The 19811-nt window shown below is 48.7% G+C and overlaps 7 protein-coding genes across 7 annotated transcripts; 3 read left to right on the top strand and 4 right to left on the bottom strand.

Annotated features, from left to right (window-relative positions):
- Positions 1-4346: 4346 nt before the first annotated feature.
- On the bottom strand, positions 4347-6672 carry N7489_011605 (RNA polymerase II mediator complex middle subunit MED1; the record flags this gene model as incomplete). Its single annotated transcript, XM_056717354.1, has 2 exons — positions 4347-5012; positions 5059-6672. 2 exons carry the CDS (start codon positions 6670-6672, stop codon positions 4347-4349), a joined length of 2280 nt encoding a protein of 759 aa, XP_056564976.1.
- Positions 6673-8610: 1938 nt separating this feature from the next.
- Positions 8611-9461, top strand: N7489_011604 (uncharacterized protein; the record flags this gene model as incomplete). Its single annotated transcript, XM_056717353.1, has 4 exons — positions 8611-8781; positions 8813-8994; positions 9045-9128; positions 9149-9461. The coding sequence occupies 4 exons, from the start codon at positions 8611-8613 to the stop codon at positions 9459-9461; spliced, it is 750 nt and encodes a 249-aa protein (XP_056564975.1).
- Positions 9462-10380: 919 nt separating this feature from the next.
- On the top strand, positions 10381-11280 carry N7489_011603 (uncharacterized protein; the record flags this gene model as incomplete). Its single annotated transcript, XM_056717352.1, has 5 exons — positions 10381-10476; positions 10530-10930; positions 10997-11076; positions 11128-11158; positions 11217-11280. 5 exons carry the CDS (start codon positions 10381-10383, stop codon positions 11278-11280), a joined length of 672 nt encoding a protein of 223 aa, XP_056564974.1.
- Positions 11281-11632: 352 nt separating this feature from the next.
- N7489_011602 (SOS response-associated peptidase) lies at positions 11633-12952 on the bottom strand (the record flags this gene model as incomplete). The annotated part of the gene is made up of 3 exons (XM_056717351.1): positions 11633-12273; positions 12332-12875; positions 12926-12952. 3 exons carry the CDS (start codon positions 12950-12952, stop codon positions 11633-11635), a joined length of 1212 nt encoding a protein of 403 aa, XP_056564973.1.
- A 298-nt stretch (positions 12953-13250) lies between these two features.
- Positions 13251-14762, top strand: N7489_011601 (TPR domain protein; the record flags this gene model as incomplete). The annotated part of the gene is made up of 1 exon (XM_056717350.1): positions 13251-14762. One exon carries the CDS (start codon positions 13251-13253, stop codon positions 14760-14762), a length of 1512 nt encoding a protein of 503 aa, XP_056564972.1.
- A 176-nt stretch (positions 14763-14938) lies between these two features.
- On the bottom strand, positions 14939-16742 carry cpcB (40S ribosomal protein RACK1). Its single transcript, XM_056717349.1, has 4 exons — positions 16553-16742; positions 16352-16478; positions 15901-16218; positions 14939-15650 (listed from the first exon to the last, which is right to left on the bottom strand). The coding sequence occupies exons 1-4, from the start codon at positions 16630-16632 to the stop codon at positions 15225-15227; spliced, it is 951 nt and encodes a 316-aa protein (XP_056564971.1). The 5' UTR covers positions 16633-16742; the 3' UTR covers positions 14939-15224.
- Positions 16743-17085: 343 nt separating this feature from the next.
- On the bottom strand, positions 17086-19707 carry N7489_011599 (G-protein comlpex beta subunit CpcB; the record flags this gene model as incomplete). Its single annotated transcript, XM_056717348.1, has 5 exons — positions 17086-17522; positions 17631-18205; positions 18855-19155; positions 19249-19375; positions 19495-19707. The coding sequence occupies 5 exons, from the start codon at positions 19705-19707 to the stop codon at positions 17086-17088; spliced, it is 1653 nt and encodes a 550-aa protein (XP_056564970.1).
- Positions 19708-19811: the final 104 nt, after the last annotated feature.

The raw sequence follows: 19811 nt of genomic DNA, 5'->3' as shown, positions 1-19811 counted from the left end.
TTGATTTTTTTGGAATTTATTTCTTGGCAAAATCAGGAAGGCGCGGCTCAGCCACTTCCTAAATAGGTTAGCGTTGTATTGTGACAGTAAAGTCGTGGCCCAATACAGGGTACTGATAAAGTACCTCATACAAACTGTGCGCGTAGTCGGCAGTCTCTCTCCTGAAACCGGGTTGTTGGGGGAACAGAAAAGCCCTCACTCTATTTTAGTACTTCCCTATTTTCAATATAACATTTTTAATGCCTCAATATCAAAATAGAACAACTATCTCAACCCTTTTTATTTTTCTTTTCACAACCGAGGGAACGCTGTAGCCTGTGAATATGAAGTTTCACCTTTTTTACCGAATTCAACGCCACTCGCTAACTTCCGTGTCATCATCGTCGCATCATCTAGACATCTTTCGCCGGTCCTCGCCGAGAGATCTACTCTTATAGCAGTTTGATTTGTTATATTCGAATCTAGATGCGAACTAGCACTCTATTGTATCCTCCGCACTCCGTACTCCCGTACAATGTAGCTCTTCTCCGGACTTTCACCTCCGCATCTTCGCCATGTCTACCAAACCGCTCCCGCCACCCGAACCAGTCAAGACTCCGTGCTGACTGGCGATAGCCCTAATTAGTGCCCAATCAGGGGTCTGGCCTTGTAATGAAACTCTATGAAATGCACTGAAATGCAATATGATCCTTCTTCTCCCGTTGGACCGATAAGATATACACAGTTAGAGGCATTAGTTACTCCGTACAGGGGATGTTATATAGAGCCGAATATAGCGCATGGCCTTCCATATCTGGTTCTTATCCCGGCATTTTCTCCGAAATAGGGCTCCTCGTCTTATCCGGGTCTACCTACCCCCTGACATACTACACATGTTCCCCTCTAAAGTGTAAATATCCATGCTGAGTACTCCATAGATAGTCGGTGATACGTTGGTCACGCTTCTTAGCAAGCCGACGCCAGGACCCTTGGGCCGAGCGCATATCAGCTGCAAATCCCGCAAGTGCATGAGGAACTGTAGACGAAAAAGCAAGGTGAATTCTAGATTCCTTTTTTTGGCCCTTGAATTATGCAATTTTAATTACGCGCGTCGCGAAAATAGCCCTCGAAACTGTACAACGCGAACGGCTAAGTACTCCGCGGTTCCTGAGATCTGCCCTTCGGAGCTATCACCAAATGACAGTAGCGCGATTTCATTATCGCGTGGCTTGTGAGACGGCTAGAACTTCTTGTTTTCCCAAGTACCTATACTTTTTATACGCATTATCTCTTAGACCTTTGTATATCTGTTCCTGCAGCAAGTCGGACCGGGTAGCCGCACATGTACTTTATCACGCGAGCCGGACCGGTATAGAGTACATCGGCTATACCTCTGTAATACAAGGTCCGCACAAACTCCGCAAAAACTCCATCCCAACTCCATTGACTGGAGAAGCCAGCCACGCCGCGTCTGGGATCGAGTCATAGTCGGACCAGTGGGGTGGACCGTGGCAAAACGTTCTCGAAACCCCCGTCGATTCATTAATTGGACCAATCAGGCCGCTTTGCTAGGACCACCCCGACACCGGCCATGGATAAGAGAATCAAAGCAGTATTACAGGTCGAGCAGGCATTTTGGTTATTCATATGTGTGATTTCAATTATGTACTATAAGAGTCACGAGTCCGTGGGTGATTTTGGGTACGTTTTCTTAGGTAAGAACATTGTAGTCTATATTTTCATATGGGACAGAATATGCATCTCGGGAGATTTAGGTCAGGGATTCTCCAAGGAAGAATAAAAGTGGCGAAAGAGATCTTCTTCCCCCGTATTTTCTCCGGCAAATGGAAGTCTGGCAGATGTCGGGAGTTTCAGGAATCTAAGGTGAGTGAGTGGCTGAGGTTCCGATCTTCAGCCCTGTGCTTTCTCCAGGTTTTGGTTTTGTATGTTGTATATTTAGTGCAATACCAGATCACCTTGGAGGCATATTCTTGGAGCCACATCTAAATCTGAAGAGTTTCAACTGCAGGTATATTAATAGCATGAGACATCTAGATCCGGGCTTAGTCACCGGTCAAGTCCGGGGGGCTGTGCGTGGTACTGTGTATCTGTATGAGGATACAGGATGTCGTGTACATTGTAGTATCTATAATATGTAAAATGCAGTTCAAAGAACATACCACAGAACATTTCAAGCAAAGAAAAGAAATATAATCTATATAAAATAATAATATCAAAGAAATAATATGAAAATAATATAAATATCAATAAAATCTCAGAAACCCCCATAGATCGACATGCCCCTTTCTTATCGCTCCCTTCCCATTGGCTCTTATCGCCAGTGACAAACCACGCTGACTAGAATATCGCACATTCAACTGATATTCACGTAATTGCTTTCTTCTTATTTGCCGGATTCGAATCAGGTCAGATGTTCCATATCTTTAGGAATAGCCGAATTCCCCTACTCCGTATACCAACATATTTTGAGGGTTTTTATACGAAAATATGTTGCAAAATGCCTCATCGGAATGCTCGAAAGCGGAAGCGGTGGATATGACACATGGATAGCTTGGATCTTCGTCAGATCGTCAGGTTTATCATCAGGTTTGGAATATAGCATGCCAAGGTTCTATACTGGTTTCGGACTTCTTGCCCAGCCCGTACCCAGGTTTAGTTAAAAAGCTCGCTTCCAAGATCCACAGATGAACATAAAAAGTGTTGCATCATAAAATTGAAAAGATGGAAAAGTTGGTTTCTTGTTCTGATGATTTAGTGGTAGGGCTTATGACATACATACAAGAGGCAGTAAGAAAAAGCCTCAAAAGCGCCCCTTTATGGTTAATCACACGAATGGTCAGTGCTAAAACCCTCACTTTCAATCCCTTTCTCATGTGGATTTCACCAAAATTCGAATAATGCCTCATAAGTCAACAAATGGCACTGGCATGGTATCCCTTGCACCTGGCAGATCCATTAGCCGGGTAAAATTGAGATCTAATGTCTCGCTTAATATACGATCATTAGGGTCCAATTTCTACCACATCTGGGCTTTTGGCCGATTTAGTAAAACAAAGACTACAACATTGTACTAGGTATAATGTGACCCGCACAGGCCCTTATTGACGCCCGACTCTATTAAACTGCAGATACAACCGTACTGGTCCGTCTAGGCGCATCTTGGTATTCATTCTACCAATCCAGTCAACGTCAATCTAGTGCAACCTTCCTGTTGGCGCCTGATCGATAGTGTCATGCTCCGACGACATACGCCTGCCTCCGGAGGTGTGAACGGGAGGCATGAAGTAGCCATTCAGATCTCGAAAGTCACGCACAATGTAGACCCGGGGCTGGCCCCGCATCATGTCCGGGGCCTAGACTTATCTGATCAACTCTGAAACAGCGCCGGCTGTTTGCTTAGGTACACCTACATGCATAGGTATGTATCTATTTGAGAAAGCTGTGGTATTTTGGAAAGATCCTTCGGTGTATCTTTGGAGGGTCGACGAAGTGTTACATTGGAATATAGTTGGAGATGGATGGTGGATGTGACATGCATTAAGCTGAAACAGACGTCCATATATGTAGTCCACACACAGTTAGTACTCCGTAAGCATGTTGACTCTGGGACCATGTTTGTGTTTATTAAAAAGAAAATACACCACAGCTTTATCTTAAAAAGGCAAGTAACAACAGCCCTCTGAGTTCTGTTTTCTTATTCGCTGGAATGTGCTATGTGCGATCTAGATAGGGAGTATGAAGTATAAATACCCTCTCATCTCATTCACACACTCTCTGTCGATGTTTTACTACCTTGGCCATCATATCTTCGATACCAACTGCTCCCTATGCCGTCCAGCATTCGTGGGACTCCCACGTGCAGCGTAGCGTGTTGCTTCTAGTAGTCTGAGGTTGGCTCTCTCCACGCCGGTGGTTCCGTGTACCATGCAGACCTAGGTATACAAAGCTAGAAAACCTTTGTAATTTGGGATCTTCAACTTATTGAATCAATGATAGTGTTGATCTATATATCACTAGTCACTTTGTGTGATCCAGTATTTGCTTGAGATTATCTAGAATTTAGATATTCAGATCTCAATCAAGTAGGAACTGGTGACAAGAGTAGCCAACCACCAGCCCATGCATTATATGAGTCATGTGGCGCTTGGATGGTGGAGTACCCCGAGAGCGAGATGATACTTCAGCTAGCAAGGCGTTACACTAACCACAGTATACATTGCGACCAACGTACAACTGCACCTAGCGGTTTGCATATCAATGTCAGACATCAGTCATGAGCAACTGTGGGACTAAGGATTGCCTTGGTTTGGGAATACAAGAATGTTGTATCTCGGTACCACTGGATCTCACCCATTGCCAGCCCGCTGTTGCATCCAACGCAATACCCACTCAACCAAGATGCTCAAGTCTTGCGAGACTTCGAGCACTTTGGCAATCTTCTTTTGTACATCTTGGAGCCCTGGATCAAGGTTATCCATTCCCTGCATTTCAGTGTCACCACCCTGTTCGCTGTCCACTAACCCAGCAGTATCCACAACTGAGATTTGGCCATTGAGCCCGACTTCAAAGCAAATTGCGATTTGTCTGGGGGTTTGAATGGATCGCGGGGCTTCGGGGCTCTCGTAGTTCCTCTGATCTGTGATGAGCAACATGAGAGCAGGCGCCTGACCGAGTTGAATACGCAATGTCACATCGACTTTGACGTCGTCCACGGACACTCGATTGGGACTCTTTCCTCCACTGGAGGGGGTTGAAATTCCAACCCCAGAGTCACTCTTGCTATTATCCGAGCTACTCTGACCAAGCAGCAGATTCAATCTCTCCTCGTTAGGATCATCGTTGTTCAAGATTATGGGCCCGTCTTGGCCAGCGAAGAGGTCTGGGGTTTGGACAGGAGGAGCGCGGGGTTTTTGGGGGGTTGCATTTGAAGACTCCGTGGCGTTGGCCTGGTCTTTGGGAAGATGAAACGTCTTCCGAATCAGATTGGCTAACACGGCATACTGCCGTAGGATCTAAAACGAGTTAGTGAAAGACAACATCGGATGAAAACACACGTACCGGAAGGATATCTGCGAGCTGCCGGGGGTGTGAGAAGGGTAGATCCCGGATGGTGCAACCGGTGATGGACTCAAAGGATTGGAAAGTGTAGTTATGCTGTTTCGTATACTGCTTGCCCTCCGAGTCAAAAGCATGCACTGGCATTCGGCGCTTTCTACGGCCAATTTGAGGAGATGAAACAGGTGATGTCAAGGATGAAGATTCCGACACCAACAACGCGTCGTACGTGATCATCTTAAACTCTTGTGGGAGTTGCATACCGAGCTGACGATAGATCTCTGAGGCTGCAAGAATAGGAACGTCGAGTGCTGGTTCAAGTTTACCGACGAAGCGACGGTTGGGTGGAGATGACTCCAGCATGCTAGAGTCCAACGCCATGGGGTCATGGTTACCATGGGTTAACCGCGTGGTCTGCGGAGGATCAATCCAGTTCACAGACCCAGCGGCACCAGTTGATGGAAGCAATTCAGTGCTTTCACCCGCAGTAAAAACTTCGCTCCCAACCCACTCCTTTGAAATGCGCAGGGACGGATACCCCTCTTCGCATTCAATCATGACAGTCCATGATCTGCCTTGACCATCCAACTCGTCCTTTGAGCCTTCATCATGTTGTGCGTCAATCTCCATAGCATCCGAAGATGGTAGGCTCTGCTTCGCATCCAGGACTTTGGCTTGCTCAACCCAATATTCCAAGCCGAGCCCAATTCGACTCCCCTTATGCATGGTGGGGCGCCCGATGACACCTGCGCAAAGATGCTGATACTCGCCGCCGTGCTTCCCATCCTTGCTTTCTTCCGCCCAGATGCGCCTGAAGTTTTCTTCGAGATTCTCCAACGCCTCAAAGCAATTAACTTCTTGACTGAGTTTGTCAAGCTTTGCAAGCCATTGTAAATTTTCGTGGAACTCTTGGAGTGACCTCCATTTCCCACATTCGGCGTCTTCCGGTGACTGTGCGAGGGTACGTTTCAAGACCGCTGTAGCTTCCTCGCGCCGCACACCTTCAGTGTATTCAGGCGTGGCATATCGTAGACTGACGTCTTTGACGACATCCTGACCAGCGTAGAAATCAATCTCAAGATCGACGAAGTTGCCGGCGATGTTGAGATTATCGTCCTGCCAAATGGACTCGAAACCTTCGAGTCGACTCAGCCGTTCCACACTTTCACGTGAAACTCCTCTACCCGAAACTCGCGCCCGTAGGAGCTGAACCACCTCCTCGACGCGATGCCTCTGCTCTTCGTCGTTGTCGCGCGCGACTCCGAGCTTGATTCCCTGCATCCCGAGGTTTTGGATGTCGCTCTCGTTCATGCCCGCACCAACAAGACCATCATGCACCGCAGGAGAAGGACTGATGCCAGTATACCCACCAAGCGCTAAAAGAGCCGAAGGTGAGCTGAAATTAACAGTGTCGTCGACCCCACTAGTGGCGGCGAGAGGGGTAGCGTACTGATGAGATGAGACACTCGTTTGATGCGCATGTGCGGGTCCCGAGCCTGTCGGAGTTCTCATCGAAGGCGATTTATGGGCGAGTGATCGAGATAGAGGAGCGGAGGATGGATGGGGAGAGGACAGGTGAGTTGGCGTTGCGCCAGGTTTGGCCGAGGGAGTAGCCATGGTAGAATGAAAGGAATGGCCAGAACAGAATGTCAGGAGTAATTGAAAGTTAGATATAGCAAAATCCGTCCGAAAAAAATGGGTATCATAAGAAGTATCGAAGCACAGAACACAAGGAAGCCGGGTATGTTTGAATGCGACTCAATTCTCACCGGCGCAAGTCGTGACTTAGCGGGTACACAAGGGAAGAACTGTCAAATTATTGTACAGATCAAGTATCATGACACATCCGAAGCTCCCCCGTTCCCGTGAACACTGCAATTAACAAGCACGATTCGGTTCCAAAGAACATCCGAAACAGACAGCTCCATCAAAAGACACGATCACGTGTTTTCTGATGTTTGCATTGTTTGCGTCCACCGTCATATCTTCAATGGGCCCCATTCTGATTGAACCGCAGTATTTGATTCATATATTCTGTCAATAGATGTACCTTGAGATACATTTGTGTGGTTGCCTCGCTCCATACAACTTTGACTATTGGAATAATATCTAACGAGTAGGGGGTGGGATTCATGGGTAGTGACAGGACTATGTCTGCAGGGATCCATAACAATTAACAACCCACATATTCCGCCAATTGACTCGAAAGATAATATTTTCACATATTTGTCACACTGGAGCCACATCTGTATTTTCAACCCATCCAACTCCCCAGCTTTTCTTGTGAACAATCGACATCCCCAGCTTTTCTCGCTCGGGATGGTGTAGGAAGAGCTTGACCTTGTCTCGGCTGGGGCAGTGTTGGCCCTAGCATGGGGTCTCATTCTGTCCCGTTATACTGGCAGGGATGGTGTTCTTCTTGGTCTTGGTCTTGAGTCACAAGGCAGTGATTTTTCCAACAAGCCAATCTTTTGCGCGAGGGCACTGGGTCCACCTGTTTTGATGATGTGAGACAACACACTGTTGGCTGATGTTGGGGGAAAGGTAGACATCTTTAGTTAGTTAACGTACCACCATCGAATGCATGCCATGGTCTTTTACCTCCGGGTTCAGCGGGGATCCTAGAATTGTCGTTATAGAGCATGCTGCGGTATGCACCGCTTGGATGGCCTGCAACACCTCAGCTGACACTGCTATCGTCGTCTCGGGTCTTTTAATTTACCCCCAATGCGTATATTATATGCGTTTCGCTGAATTTATGGTTCATGGGCTTGTCTATCCAGGATCCTAAGGAACGATCTACGACATCGGCGTGTTAGAAGTGCGGGAAGGCCAGGTATTACATGCGATGGTGATAATAGCGAACATGGCATGACCAGGGGCGGAAACTGTCGGAAATTTAGAGATCAAGGTGCAAGAACGGAGTCATAAATAGTCAAACAGAGAAGGAAGAAAAAAGAATACTGGAAAACCCCCCTTAGGTGTTGCAAATTCCTGAGATTACCAGGTAGCCCGCCCCTAACTGACCTACCTATCACGACTAGGTCGGTCACAGCTACAAGATCTTATTCAAGGGAAAGCGACTGCCCTATGAGGTTTCCATGGAAAACCTTAACTTTTGGTTAATCTGGACAATCAAATGGCCAAGGTCCCCACACCTCTCAGGTCACAAGTATTCAATTATTAATAACAATATAGAGCCGTCTACCCTTTCTCATAAATACCTAGGTATGGTGGGACGTTTACTTTGGCAGGTTTTAACAATAACCTTATATTGTAGGAAATTCGGGAACAACACGGGAGAACCCGAGTGGAGCCCGGGAGAAACCGAACTTTATTTTTGACCACCCCATCCCCACTAGCCATTGGACCCTTTCAATCTGGTGGACCCGTGCTCGGGGTAGGCACATGGATAGGCCGCGCCGGGCCTATGTGTACCGCCTTTCTATCAACCTGAATACTGCCACCCACACGCGAACATGTCCCTACCTTCGAGGCACTCTTTGCCTTTAGTGTAAATATTACGGCCAAGGTGGCAGGGAATACACTCCTTGCATGTACTGCGCTAGCGATACTTGTGTTGGTAGTCAAATACAGTCCGCCGCCTGGTTCCCACATACATACCTCCACCCTTCTTTAACCTTTCCCATCGCGCTCTTCGCCCTAAACACCATAGGCATGTTTCAAAAAGTCCAATATCTGGTAAAGCTCTATCCAGCATACAGGGTGGATGATTTGGCAAATCTCACACACATAGAGGTTCTATTTTGGCGGTAAACATGTCACCACGACGAACGATGCGCTACGGAATATGCTTCATCCAACCGTATACCGCTTAGAACTCGAGGAGCCCCGTTTTGACCTTCCAGAAACAGTCATCGTCAAGCAACAGAAAAATGGACGGGAATATGAGTTTCCCAATGAAATATCCACCTACAAGTAGCTACAAAAGCTTCAAGGAACCGTGATCCCAACTCTATTCAGTAAAGGCTCCCTCAATGGGCGTCCGGCCGTGGTTCTTTCAGAGGTCTAAGGTACTACTTTGCCCGGTCTTGCGAAACTAGTCGAAACAAGTGTGGAGATAAAACTCTAGAGTTGAGATAGCTTTCCAAGAGCTCTACAAGTACAATGCCGAGCATCATGACCCGAACCTAGGTAATTTTCTGTTCTGCGATAATGGACAAGTGGTGGTTACCGACCTTGAAGATGTCAAATTCCGTGATAGAAAGCAAGCTTGGGAGTACAGCGTTAATCTGGGCAGCATGAGTTTCCTGATGAGCGGATTTAGGGATGTGAGATATCCACGCCGTGCTCCGTCAAATGTTTTATACTCAATGCCCTGCACTGTGGATAGCGATGATTGGAGCGGCTTAGAATGCCCAGTTCCCGAGTTGAGGCAGCTTTAGGAAATAATCGGGATTTGTCACGCTCTGAAAAGGAATAGTGGCTCACGACGGTTTCAGGGAGAGAAGGAACCTGCAATGAAGTCTAGGGGTCTCTAGGAACTAGGGACTGGCGACGCCTCCTTTTGGGGTTATAATAACCAGTAGATGGATCCATACCACTGGACAGCTCCTCATCAAATCCACCCTCTTTAGTCAAGAAAATAGATTTCAACTAGAATATCGTCGGTCTTCGGCTCTCCTATGCACATTATGACGGATATTGCATCCATGGATGCCTTTGCTGTATCTAATCTGTTAGCCATTAACGAGAATAGATGTTGACACACATGCAATGTATGCAGGGTATGCGTTTGTCTCTGTGTGCAGACTGAGTATTTGCCTAGTTTGTCATTTTGTAGGCTTATATACCGCTTTTTCCATAGGCGCATCATCACCTCTCTTCTTCTTCACGATTTTCCCTCCATCTCTTTTGTCTCGTAGCCTCAACAATAGATCAATTCCAAGATCGGGTCTGTGACAGATCTTTCACTTATGTTTATCACTCAATATAGTGGACGTGCTTCTAAGGCCCGCCACTTCTGGTCGGAAACTTTCAATGGCCGCACCTACCCGAACTCACAATTTTATGGACAACCTTCCAAATTGGGCCAGTATAAATGTGATGACTAATATACTTTGCTGACCTCGGGACCTCGGGACGGCTCCGGGGAAAGGTAAGCCCGTCCGTATTTCTTGCCTGGTAAAATTGGCATGAGCTAGCACATTGGGTCCACTTTTCTTCCGGCATATATTTACCGCCTTCAAAACCGCCTGCCATTCCAATCAAGCTATGATCCAGCTCTCTCGAATGTGATATCCGACCTCATACCTAGTTGCTCAATTACTCACTGCCAAGTACCTTGATATACTTACACCTCCAATGTTTGCAGCAAGAGCATTTGGCCGACAGGCCCGGGTTCTTCCCAAATGGACCCAATTCCGTTGTGTATCGACATTGGAAGGGTCTCCGTACATAGTATGCTGTTGCGCCACCTTACAGAGCCATCATTGAAGCTAAATTCTTCATAGTACGTGTTCCCAAATGAACAACCAAGTGGAACCCACGTCTTGTCACTATTGCCCTCCGAGCCTGTCAACCCAGACCTGGCTATCGGACTCGCGACTCAACTGCCACCGACAACAGACACCTTCAAAGAAAACCCAAAATTCCTGAATATAGTACAAGATGTACTCTCGGAATACGCACATGAAGACCCCGATGCCAAGTCTCAAGCGCAGGTCATGGTGTCTGTGGCCGGGGCGAACCTGAACTCAGGCGGTGTGTTGTTAACGGGCCGACGCGGAAGACGTCGTGGAGACGACTCGAGCAGTGGTGCTAGCGGTCAGGGTGGCGCGGGCTCTGGTGGACGTGGTGGTTGGATTCATATCTCCGATGGCAGACGGCCGCCTGACTATGGGCGGATTGCTTGGTAGGGGCTTGCCTGTGTTTCAAGGAGCACGTTTTATTCTGTGAGATTTATACTAATGCCAGACAGGCCCGAAGATATGTTCGGAAGTCTTGAGGTCGATGCCAACGGTCAGTTCGTTGGAGACAATGGCAATTATCAGCCAAGTGGTATGTTTTCTGACTATATAAGACTCAACAGGCCAAGCTAATACTTAGCAGGTACGTATCGTATCCTAACCCGAGATGGAATGTAAGTATCCCCTTCCTAAATTTGGTCATACTAGGATCAATGTTGATCGATTCTATAGTTTCGGGTTGAGTCCTTTCCTCAGAGAAAAGCTAGTCCAGAAGCTACGAGAGCTTGAGAAGTGATCTCTTCGAAATTAGTGTACATTGTCACAGAATCCTATGTAGAATATATATCCTTCCTCAACAGTGAACTCAGTGCTCTACTCTTTCTTTCAAACCTGCATTCGGTTGCTGTTGAACTTTTTGCCCAGCTTTCTTTAACCACAGTCCTTTTGCATTGGACTGTTATCGACTCATCGCATTTTCCAAGTCAATTGAGTTTTCTATTCTATGGAGCTGGGTTTGAACGACGTATTGGATATGAATGTCGCCTATTAAATCCAGCTTGGTCGTGACGTTCTCATCCCTGCTTGACAAAAAGAAAAGTATATATATCGGTCGAAAGTAAAAAAGATCCATTTGACTATTACATGTATCATTTGTTGAAGAAACTTGTAATTCGTTGCGATCCATCTGCTGCCTTGGTCCCTCCAGACTTCTTCATAGGGCTATTATAGGTAGCACTGCGCAACTTCTTCTTTTGCGGCGATGGCTCCGTTGGATCCGTACTGACATTTCGCTTCTTACTTTCCTCGGCGTCAGCAGGAGCTTCTGGAGTATGCTCCCTCTTGCCAGCTGGCACCGGTTTTGGGGCATTGTCCTCGGTCCATTCTGAATCCTCAGTAGCGCGGTGCTCGGCTTGGTCCGTCTTCACTTTCAGCGACACAGGGTCCTTCTTTGGGGAGGGATCTAATTTTTCCTGCGTTTTCGCATTGGCAAAGAAGTTTGCGATGTTGCTCTTGTTTTCCTTGCTGTCGACAGGAACAATGAAGTTTGGGGAATTGTTTCCAACTTTCCCAACCTCCTTGGGTACAGGATAGCACTCCAGTTCGCCCTCATAGGGCTTGAGAATCGATTGAAGCTCTTTTGACCAGGTCTTTTGGCGGGGGTCCAGCCATTTATTCATCGCTTCACTCCCGGGTTCTAGTATCACGGGCATACGTTCATGCAGGAACTTCAGGTAGGGATTAGAAGAGGTTGTGATCACCGTGTACGTGTAGAGCTTTTCGTCAGAACCTGTGCAAATCATTTCGTCAGCCCGATTAGTACTTATATCAGAAAGGCCTGCACATGCCCTCATAGGAAACACAGTCCCATAGTCCAGCAAAGCACATCAGCTCCCCGTCTTTGCGCCGGATAAAATGTGGAACCTTTTCTTTGCCCCCAGGCCCCTTTTTCAACCACTCGTAAAAGCCCTGGCAGACGACAACACACCTCTTTCGTCGCTTCATGGTAGTCCACATCCCCGACTCTTTGGCCAAGGAATCATCGCGACAGTTAATCGTGCGCATCATGGATCCGTAATCCGGCTGGCGCTTCGTCCAGAATGGGATGAGGCCCCATTTCATGCTCTGGAGTTTGTATTTGATAGCCGCGTTGTCTACTGGCTCAGTATCTGGGTTCACTTCATCTTTTCCTATTTCCGAATCTTGTTTCTTGTGCTCGCTATCAGCATCTTGCTGAGCATCGTAGCTCCCTTTATCGGTGATATCAGCGCGATAGACGGCACCGAAGTTGCCCGGTGCAAAGTTGTATGTCTCTCTGACTGCATCATCGTCTGGTACTTCATCCACTTGCATGCCTTGTTCTTGCAGGCGGTCTCGGATGTACGCCAAGCGCTTGAGATGGTCAGCTGGCGAATAGGCTAGATAGAGGAACCGTAACATACCACGCCCAAAGCGTATCGCCCACACATTGTCACTGTGAGCTAGTATATCTACTGAATGAAGAGGTCTCCACGAGCAATGCTTGATCAAACCAGTGCATTTTTCGGACAGAATGGGTGGGAAGGTCCTACAGCGGGCGACGTCATATGGCGGAGCGGAGCTTGGACCACCAGAAAATCGAGGGCTCTCCCATCAACCACTCACCATATACCCTCTCCGTCTCTCTCTCTCTATTCTCTAAGTCAATTTCCGAGGTTGTATCAGACAACCAGTTGAATAAAATCAAAAATTGGGTTTTTAATCAAATACTCCACTCACACGCTCCCAATGTTCCGCGCAGCATCACGGCGCACGAGCGCGCATGCCGCAAAACTTCTACAACCACAACCAAAGAGTCTCGCTCGCTCAATATACATCAACAACACCACCCGACCAACCCTCCAACCCCGCATCAACAATGGCAAACCACTTGCAAGCCCCTACATATCCGGTACACGGCACCTCACGATCATGCAGAAAATCAGCCGCAAATACCGCGAAGCATCTAAAGGAATCTGGCGCAAGAACCCCATCCTCATGCCACTAGCAATCATCTCGGTTGTTGGTGGTGCCTTCATCTTCGCCTACATCTCCTATGTGGAAGTGACACGGGTCGGGCCACAGTACCACAAATTCCCGCCGCCGGTGGCCGATGCTCTCCGCACGGCTGTCTATTACACCGAAATCGATCTCAACCCGGCCAAGGCTATGAAGGCGTACAGAGAGGCTCTGCATATAGCATTCGAGATGGGCATACACCCATACTCGGACGAGATTCTTGGGATCAAGCTGCAGGTTGCTATGATGCTGGAGAAAGCTGGACTTGTGAAGCCGGCGATTGATGTGTTGGAGCGAACGAAGAACGAGACTCTGGCCTGGGTGGAGGAAGTCACAGTAGGTAACGCTACTGCCGCGGCCGATAAGGTGAAGGAAGCACAGGCGCAGGTGCAGAAGACACCGGCCAATGTCAAGGTCGACACCGAGGCGATTCAGGAAACCGAAGAAGATCTGAAAGCAATGGCACAGTACGAGGCTCGTCAGCGAGATAGAGCACTGAAGAAGGTCGTTGGAATTGCGATGAAGCTTGGCGAGCTTTACTCCAGCGATTATATACAGGACGAGAAGAAAGCCGAGGCTGCGCAGGTCGCTGCTGTGGAGATCTGTCTGAGAGAAATGCACCGTCGTCAGAGGCTGGGACTTCCCGTTGGGAGCTCTAGCAGTGGCGAGGGGTCAGACGGCGAGGCATGGCTGAATCTCACTGAAATCGCGACGGCGTTGGCTGAGCTTGCTGCTACTTATACCGCCAAGGAGCGGTATGAGCTTGCCATGCCTCTATATATGCGCGCATTGGATTTGATCCGCGCTGCCGAGGGAACTTCCATATCTTGCAAACAGGTGGTGCTGCTGAACGATGTCGCCACCGCTCTGGTTGGCCAGGTTCAACTACCCCCTAAGTCCCAGCCACAGCAGCCTGTTACAGCGGAGCAGACTGTTGAGGCTGCGCAGAAATGGGCGGAGAAGGCCATTGAAGTTTCGGCGCACATTCGACCCCCGATACGGGATGAGGAGTGTGACATTACCTGCGTGGTTGCGACGTATAACCTGGGCGAGTTGGCTGAGCTTCAAAAGAAACCAGAGGTTGCTAAGAAGCGGTACACCGAGGCCAAGGCGTTGGCCGATGGAATTGGATATGAGGAGGGGGAGTATGATGGCCAACGAGGCCTTGAAGAGACTTGGAAAGAAATGATGGGTAGAACCGTGAAGGCGTCTCTATTCAGCATGATGTACATTATGATCTAGAAATCTCAAACCATAAACCATTTTTCTATGATTTGACTCTCCTCATCATACATACCATACTTAGGTACAAAGTATGTAGCATTACCCTACTCTGTACATGGATAGCACAAGTGGGAGCACAAACGAGAGGAAAGACGTACAACCTAACGGACATACGGTACGATGGTTTTACAAGGTATCTTTAGAAGAAAAATAGGAAACATTTTGATGCCTTAACTGGTATTAGAACATCACACGTCTTGTACAAGATTCCATACATTTTCCATGCGGATCAAGTAGGCTAGACATGTCAGAAAACCTCCAGGCCGGGGACACCTCAGTCCCGGCGAGAAGTGCTTCATTGCTCGTGGCTCATACATCCCAAACCAATGCTCTTCTGGCCATATCTTTTGAACTTTTTTTCAATTCCCTTGTCAATAGATCAAAAAGAGGCTCCTCAAGCTCCGATACAACAACTCAAATCTATGCGCGCGACATAACACCCCAGGCGCGGATCTTGTTGTCGGTGTAACCGGCGAACAGGGTCTGGCCGTCAGCGGACCAGGCCAAGCTGATGCACTCGGGGTCACGGCTCTTCTTGCCCTTCTCAACGAACTCAGGCTTGAGCTCATCAACCTTGCTCTTCTTCTCGAGGTCGAAGATGGTGATGGAGCTGCTGGTGGCAGCGCACAGCCAGTAGCGGTTGGGGGAGAAGACGAGAGCGTGGATCTCATCGCCAGCGGAGAGAGAGTAGAGGTGCTTGGACTCGTTAAGGTCCCAGAGCATGGTGGTACCGTCCTTGCCACCGGAGGCGCAGAGGGATCCGTCGGGGGAGATGGTGACGGTGTTGATGTATCCGGTGTGACCGATGTGGTCGGTCTGGAGACGGCAGGAAGCGAGCTCCCAAACCTAGACGCGGATCAAATGTTAGCGTCGATACCCTCATAAAGAATGTCAAGTGTCAAGGAAAATTTTTTCCAATCCTTCTCTCATTCAATAAAACCAAAAAAAATTGTTGCTGTGCCCATCAGGCATTGGGTGAAAATTGTCTCATGGCCCCGAAGGGCTCTGAAGTAGCAAATACGTTTATGCAAACATCACGCGGGCAAAGCAAGGCGGGGAGGAGATTCTGCAGGGAAATTCGGAGTCGATAGCGTACCTTGACGAGCTTGTCCCAGCCAGCGGAGACAATGACGGGGTTCTGGGGGTTGGGGCTGAAGCGAACGCAGGAAACCCACTCGGTGTGGCCCTTGTCGGTGATGGTGAACTTGCAGTCACCGAGGGTGTTCCACAGCTTGATGGAGCGGTCACGGGAACCGGAGACGATCTGACGGTTGTCGGCGGAGAACGAGACGGACAGAACATCGTTGGTGTGGCCGACGAAAGTGCGGGTGGTGTTACCGGTGGAGAGCTCCCAGAGGCGGAGAGACTTATCCCACGAGGCGGACAGAGCGTAGGCACCGTCGGAGGAGATCACCTATAACGCAGACAAGACCATCGGTCAGCCAAAACCATTCCCATCTTTTTATTTTCATTTTCGAAATGCGCCATCCAAATCCATCTGTCGCATCCAATGGTTTCGTGGTTCATTCGGGAGAAGAAAAACGTACACAGTCAGAGACGATGTGCGAGTGACCCTCGAGGCTGCGCTTGGGGTAACCGTAGGCCTGCTCATCACGGGTAAGGTTCCAGATGATCAGGGTCTTGTCGCGGGAAGCGGACAGCAGCATGTTGGGGCTATTATCAAACATTCCAGTCAGAATTTTGTCCCTTCAAAAATTCAATCCCCGATCGGGATAGGTCGTTCTTACTTCTCCAGGGAGGTGGCGAGGGAAGTAACCCAGCCATTGTGGCCCTCAAGGGTGCCGCGAAGAACCAGCTGCTCAGCCATTATGGGAATGAGACAATGAAGGAGAGAGAGGGATGGGCGGAGATTGTCGTTGACTCTAGGGGGGAGGTAAAATCGAGATGGGAGGCAGACGTGCCCGCTCAAGCCCTAAGCCGCTTCGCTGCTCTCCTTGTGTGGTTCCGTGGAGCCCTAATACTAAGCGAAGTGGTCACATGACTTGCATCTATACAGACCAGATCAGGGTCTCGACGACATTTTTTGAAGATAGAGAATTGAATGTCCTTTTGCACTCAAATTTTCTCTGTTATATTCGAAACTAGTACTGACTTTGGTCGTCTCCCCCAATCTGTGAATTCCACACCCATTGATCCCAGTACAATCAAATATACAACATTCTTAATACATGCCTTCTATGGACAATATGACCACTATGACAACTATAGTACAGTTTTGAAATCGACCAACTCTCCGAGTTCAATCCCTTCCACATGCCCCTTACGAATTAAACACCTGGACATCAGGCATTCTTCCCAAGCCACCACCACCACCAGTCTTCTTATTCTTGGCCTTCTCAAAGCCAGTAGCACTCTTATCGCGAACATGCTCTCTGAGCAGCGTGAGGACCTCAGAGTTCTGCCAGCGCGACGGTACAGGCCGGTAAGCTGCCCTGAAAGCGCCAATGGTCTGCGCCCATTCACCGCTCTTGGCACCGCTCTCCTTCCAAGTTTCGGTGATGGTATCCTCCTTAGGAGTGGAGGGTGAGATCTCCTCTGGTGAGTCCTGTGTCGCCCAGTAGTAGATGTCCCAATCGTTTTCGTCGAGGAAGCTGTCGTACTCGACGAGCTGATCGTAGTTCATCTTGCCCAGGTAGACATCTGCGAAGGTCGAGAGCAGTAGGTCCGATTCCAAAATTCCGCGTTTGCGGCTTTGGTCTGCGGTGGAATTGATTAGCTTGAATGGTTCTGGGCATATTTATGCGTCAATTCCTCGGCCTTGGCATTGAGACCGAGGTGCAAGCATGCATGGGAATGGGTACGAACATAGCAGGCGTGCCCTCTTCGTGGCTAGCTCCTCCCCAACTCTCTTCAAAGGCTCAACCTTAAACGTAATACCCTCCATCTCACCAACGCCAAGCTCGGGCTTCTGCGCCCCGTTATCCTGGCGACCACCGGTGAAATGCTCAATCCTTCCGGGGTACGGATCGGACGGTCTGTAGTTGGGATTGGCTGAATTCAGCATCTCCGGCGGCGCGGGCTTCTGGCCGACATTGACGAAGTCCTTTGTCATGGTAGAGGTTGTGTTGGGCACGAATTGGTTCGGGGCCTTGTTGGCCTGGTTTGCGCGGTGCGCCTTTACCTCCGGGGAAGCTTCGTCGCTGCCATCTTTGAGGCGTAGAGCTGTTGTGCCGAATTGGCGGTTTAGTCTTGTGATTGTGCTTATGGATGATGGCACTGGTCGCCCGACGCGATGGAGTATACGTGGAGCAGACATCGTGGTGTACAGTATCCTATAGAGAGTCGGGACTTTGCTTTTTCTCTCTAGGGATGAGAAGTTTGGCGTTTGATGCTCGGCTTTGACATCATCCGGTGTAATAGCCCGGGGAACCGAAAAGCTCCTGCAATGCCCGGTGTTTGTTCTGTTTGCAATGCTAAGCATTCCACTGAGAGGCCGTGGATTACACACTTGTCGACACAGCGCAATTCTTTAAATCCTGTGTGTCTATTGGGGCCCTTTAGGCCTTTTCGTTTGCTGCTTTGGCCTGCCTGTTGTTTTGGTTTCACCGGAATCCCTCTGCAACATTTCGATCTAGATGTATACACTGACCTCATGCAGAAATACAAAGCCCTCCAGGGCTACCTACCAAGGTACCTGCTACGTGGGCAGTGCTGTGCTAGCATAGGTAGATACTAAATAATCTAGGAATACTCGGGTAATACTACACTGGGCAAAAAGGAGCACTGTGAAGTATAGCTAACCAACCATCCCGAAGGTATCACATGTGAGAAACAGAAATATTATTAGCGCCAGGCTGCAGAAAGCATGGTGTACATTTTATATCATTGAGATCATGACTGTTGAACAGAATGCCACTCGACATTAGAGCAAAAGGATTTGCAATGCAACCGCTGCAAAACCAAAAAAAAGAACCATCAAAGATGCAACCATTCCATGGACTAGTAAATCTAAATAAGGTGCTTAGATCTGCAAGAACCAAATAGTCAGTAACCATTTCCACCTTCAACCACAACCACAATTCGACATACCTGAAGTAAGCCCTCAGGTAAACAACCTGCCAAGCACCAAGCCCGATAAGCATACCCATGGTGCCAAAAGCGAACCACTTCACGCGCTCATTGGTGCTCTCATTGGTATCACGCAAACGTTGCTCACGCGCACGCAGGTACTCCATCTCGGTCACGATATCGGCAACCATCTCCTCAATGCGGCGGAGGTCTGTCTCAACGGGCTTGAGCTTCTCCTGCGATTGGATGCTGTTCCAGTCGCGAGCGTCGGCGCCAATGTCGACGTCAAGTTCGATGGGGCGGGAGGGGTTCTGGATGGTGTCTGATGGGGTGGTGTTGTTTTAGTATCACGTTATCTTTAACTCCGGCATTTTCCTCGGCGAATTGTGTGTTATTCGAGGGGACTATCACTTACTGTGGCCGACAAGCTGGTTCTCAAAGCAGACGTCGAAAGCCGTGTCCGCGGGCGAAGTGAAAAGTTGACGTGTCTCGCCGACGACGTCCTTAGGGCGACCGTAGTCATTGCCCATAGCGTCCTTGATCTATATAGAGAAAAAGAAGAATTAGTCGCAGTCCACAATTCAATAATTCGGCTTTGGCTCCCAAGTCCCAGCAGACCAAGGACGAAATCCCATCCACATCCAGGAATAGTTCCACGCACATGAATGTTGACCTTCTGGCCATCACCCTTCGAGCCACCAACGATGGCAGTGACAACGACGAGCTGGTCCTTGGAGACGAAGTTGCGGATGCATCGCTCGTTCTTGCCGCCGCCGGAGGTGGCGACGAGGTCGAATTTTAGGGCACTGGCGAGCTGAGCGAAGACAAAGAGAAAGCTAAGGATGGTCCTCAGCGTGATTGGTGAGGTGCCCATTGTTGCAACGTGGAATTGGCGGTTGTAAACACGGATGCTTGCTGTTGATGACACCTGGTAAGGGGAGTCCGGGATTAACTTTCTTCCGGTGCCACAGTCTGCGA

Source organism: Penicillium chrysogenum (genome assembly GCF_028827035.1).
Source record: "Penicillium chrysogenum strain IBT 35668 chromosome Unknown utg000005l_segment0_segment0, whole genome shotgun sequence".
In the NCBI taxonomy this organism is placed as follows: Eukaryota; Fungi; Ascomycota; class Eurotiomycetes; order Eurotiales; family Aspergillaceae; genus Penicillium; species Penicillium chrysogenum.
This window is presented reverse-complemented; position numbering and strand designations above follow the sequence as displayed.

Bases quoted from the DNA above. Each gene is read 5' to 3' on its own strand.
- cpcB (XM_056717349.1), bottom strand. From the start codon at position 16,632: ATGGCTGAGCAGCTGGTTCTTCGCGGCACCCTTGAGGGCCACAATGGC. The intron at 16,479-16,552 runs GTAAGAACGACC...GTTTGATAATAG, and splicing joins CTCGCCACCTCCCTGGAGAA to CCCCAACATGCTGCTGTCCG. The intron at 15,651-15,900 runs GTACGCTATCGA...ATCCGCGTCTAG, and splicing joins GCTGGGACAAGCTCGTCAAG to GTTTGGGAGCTCGCTTCCTG.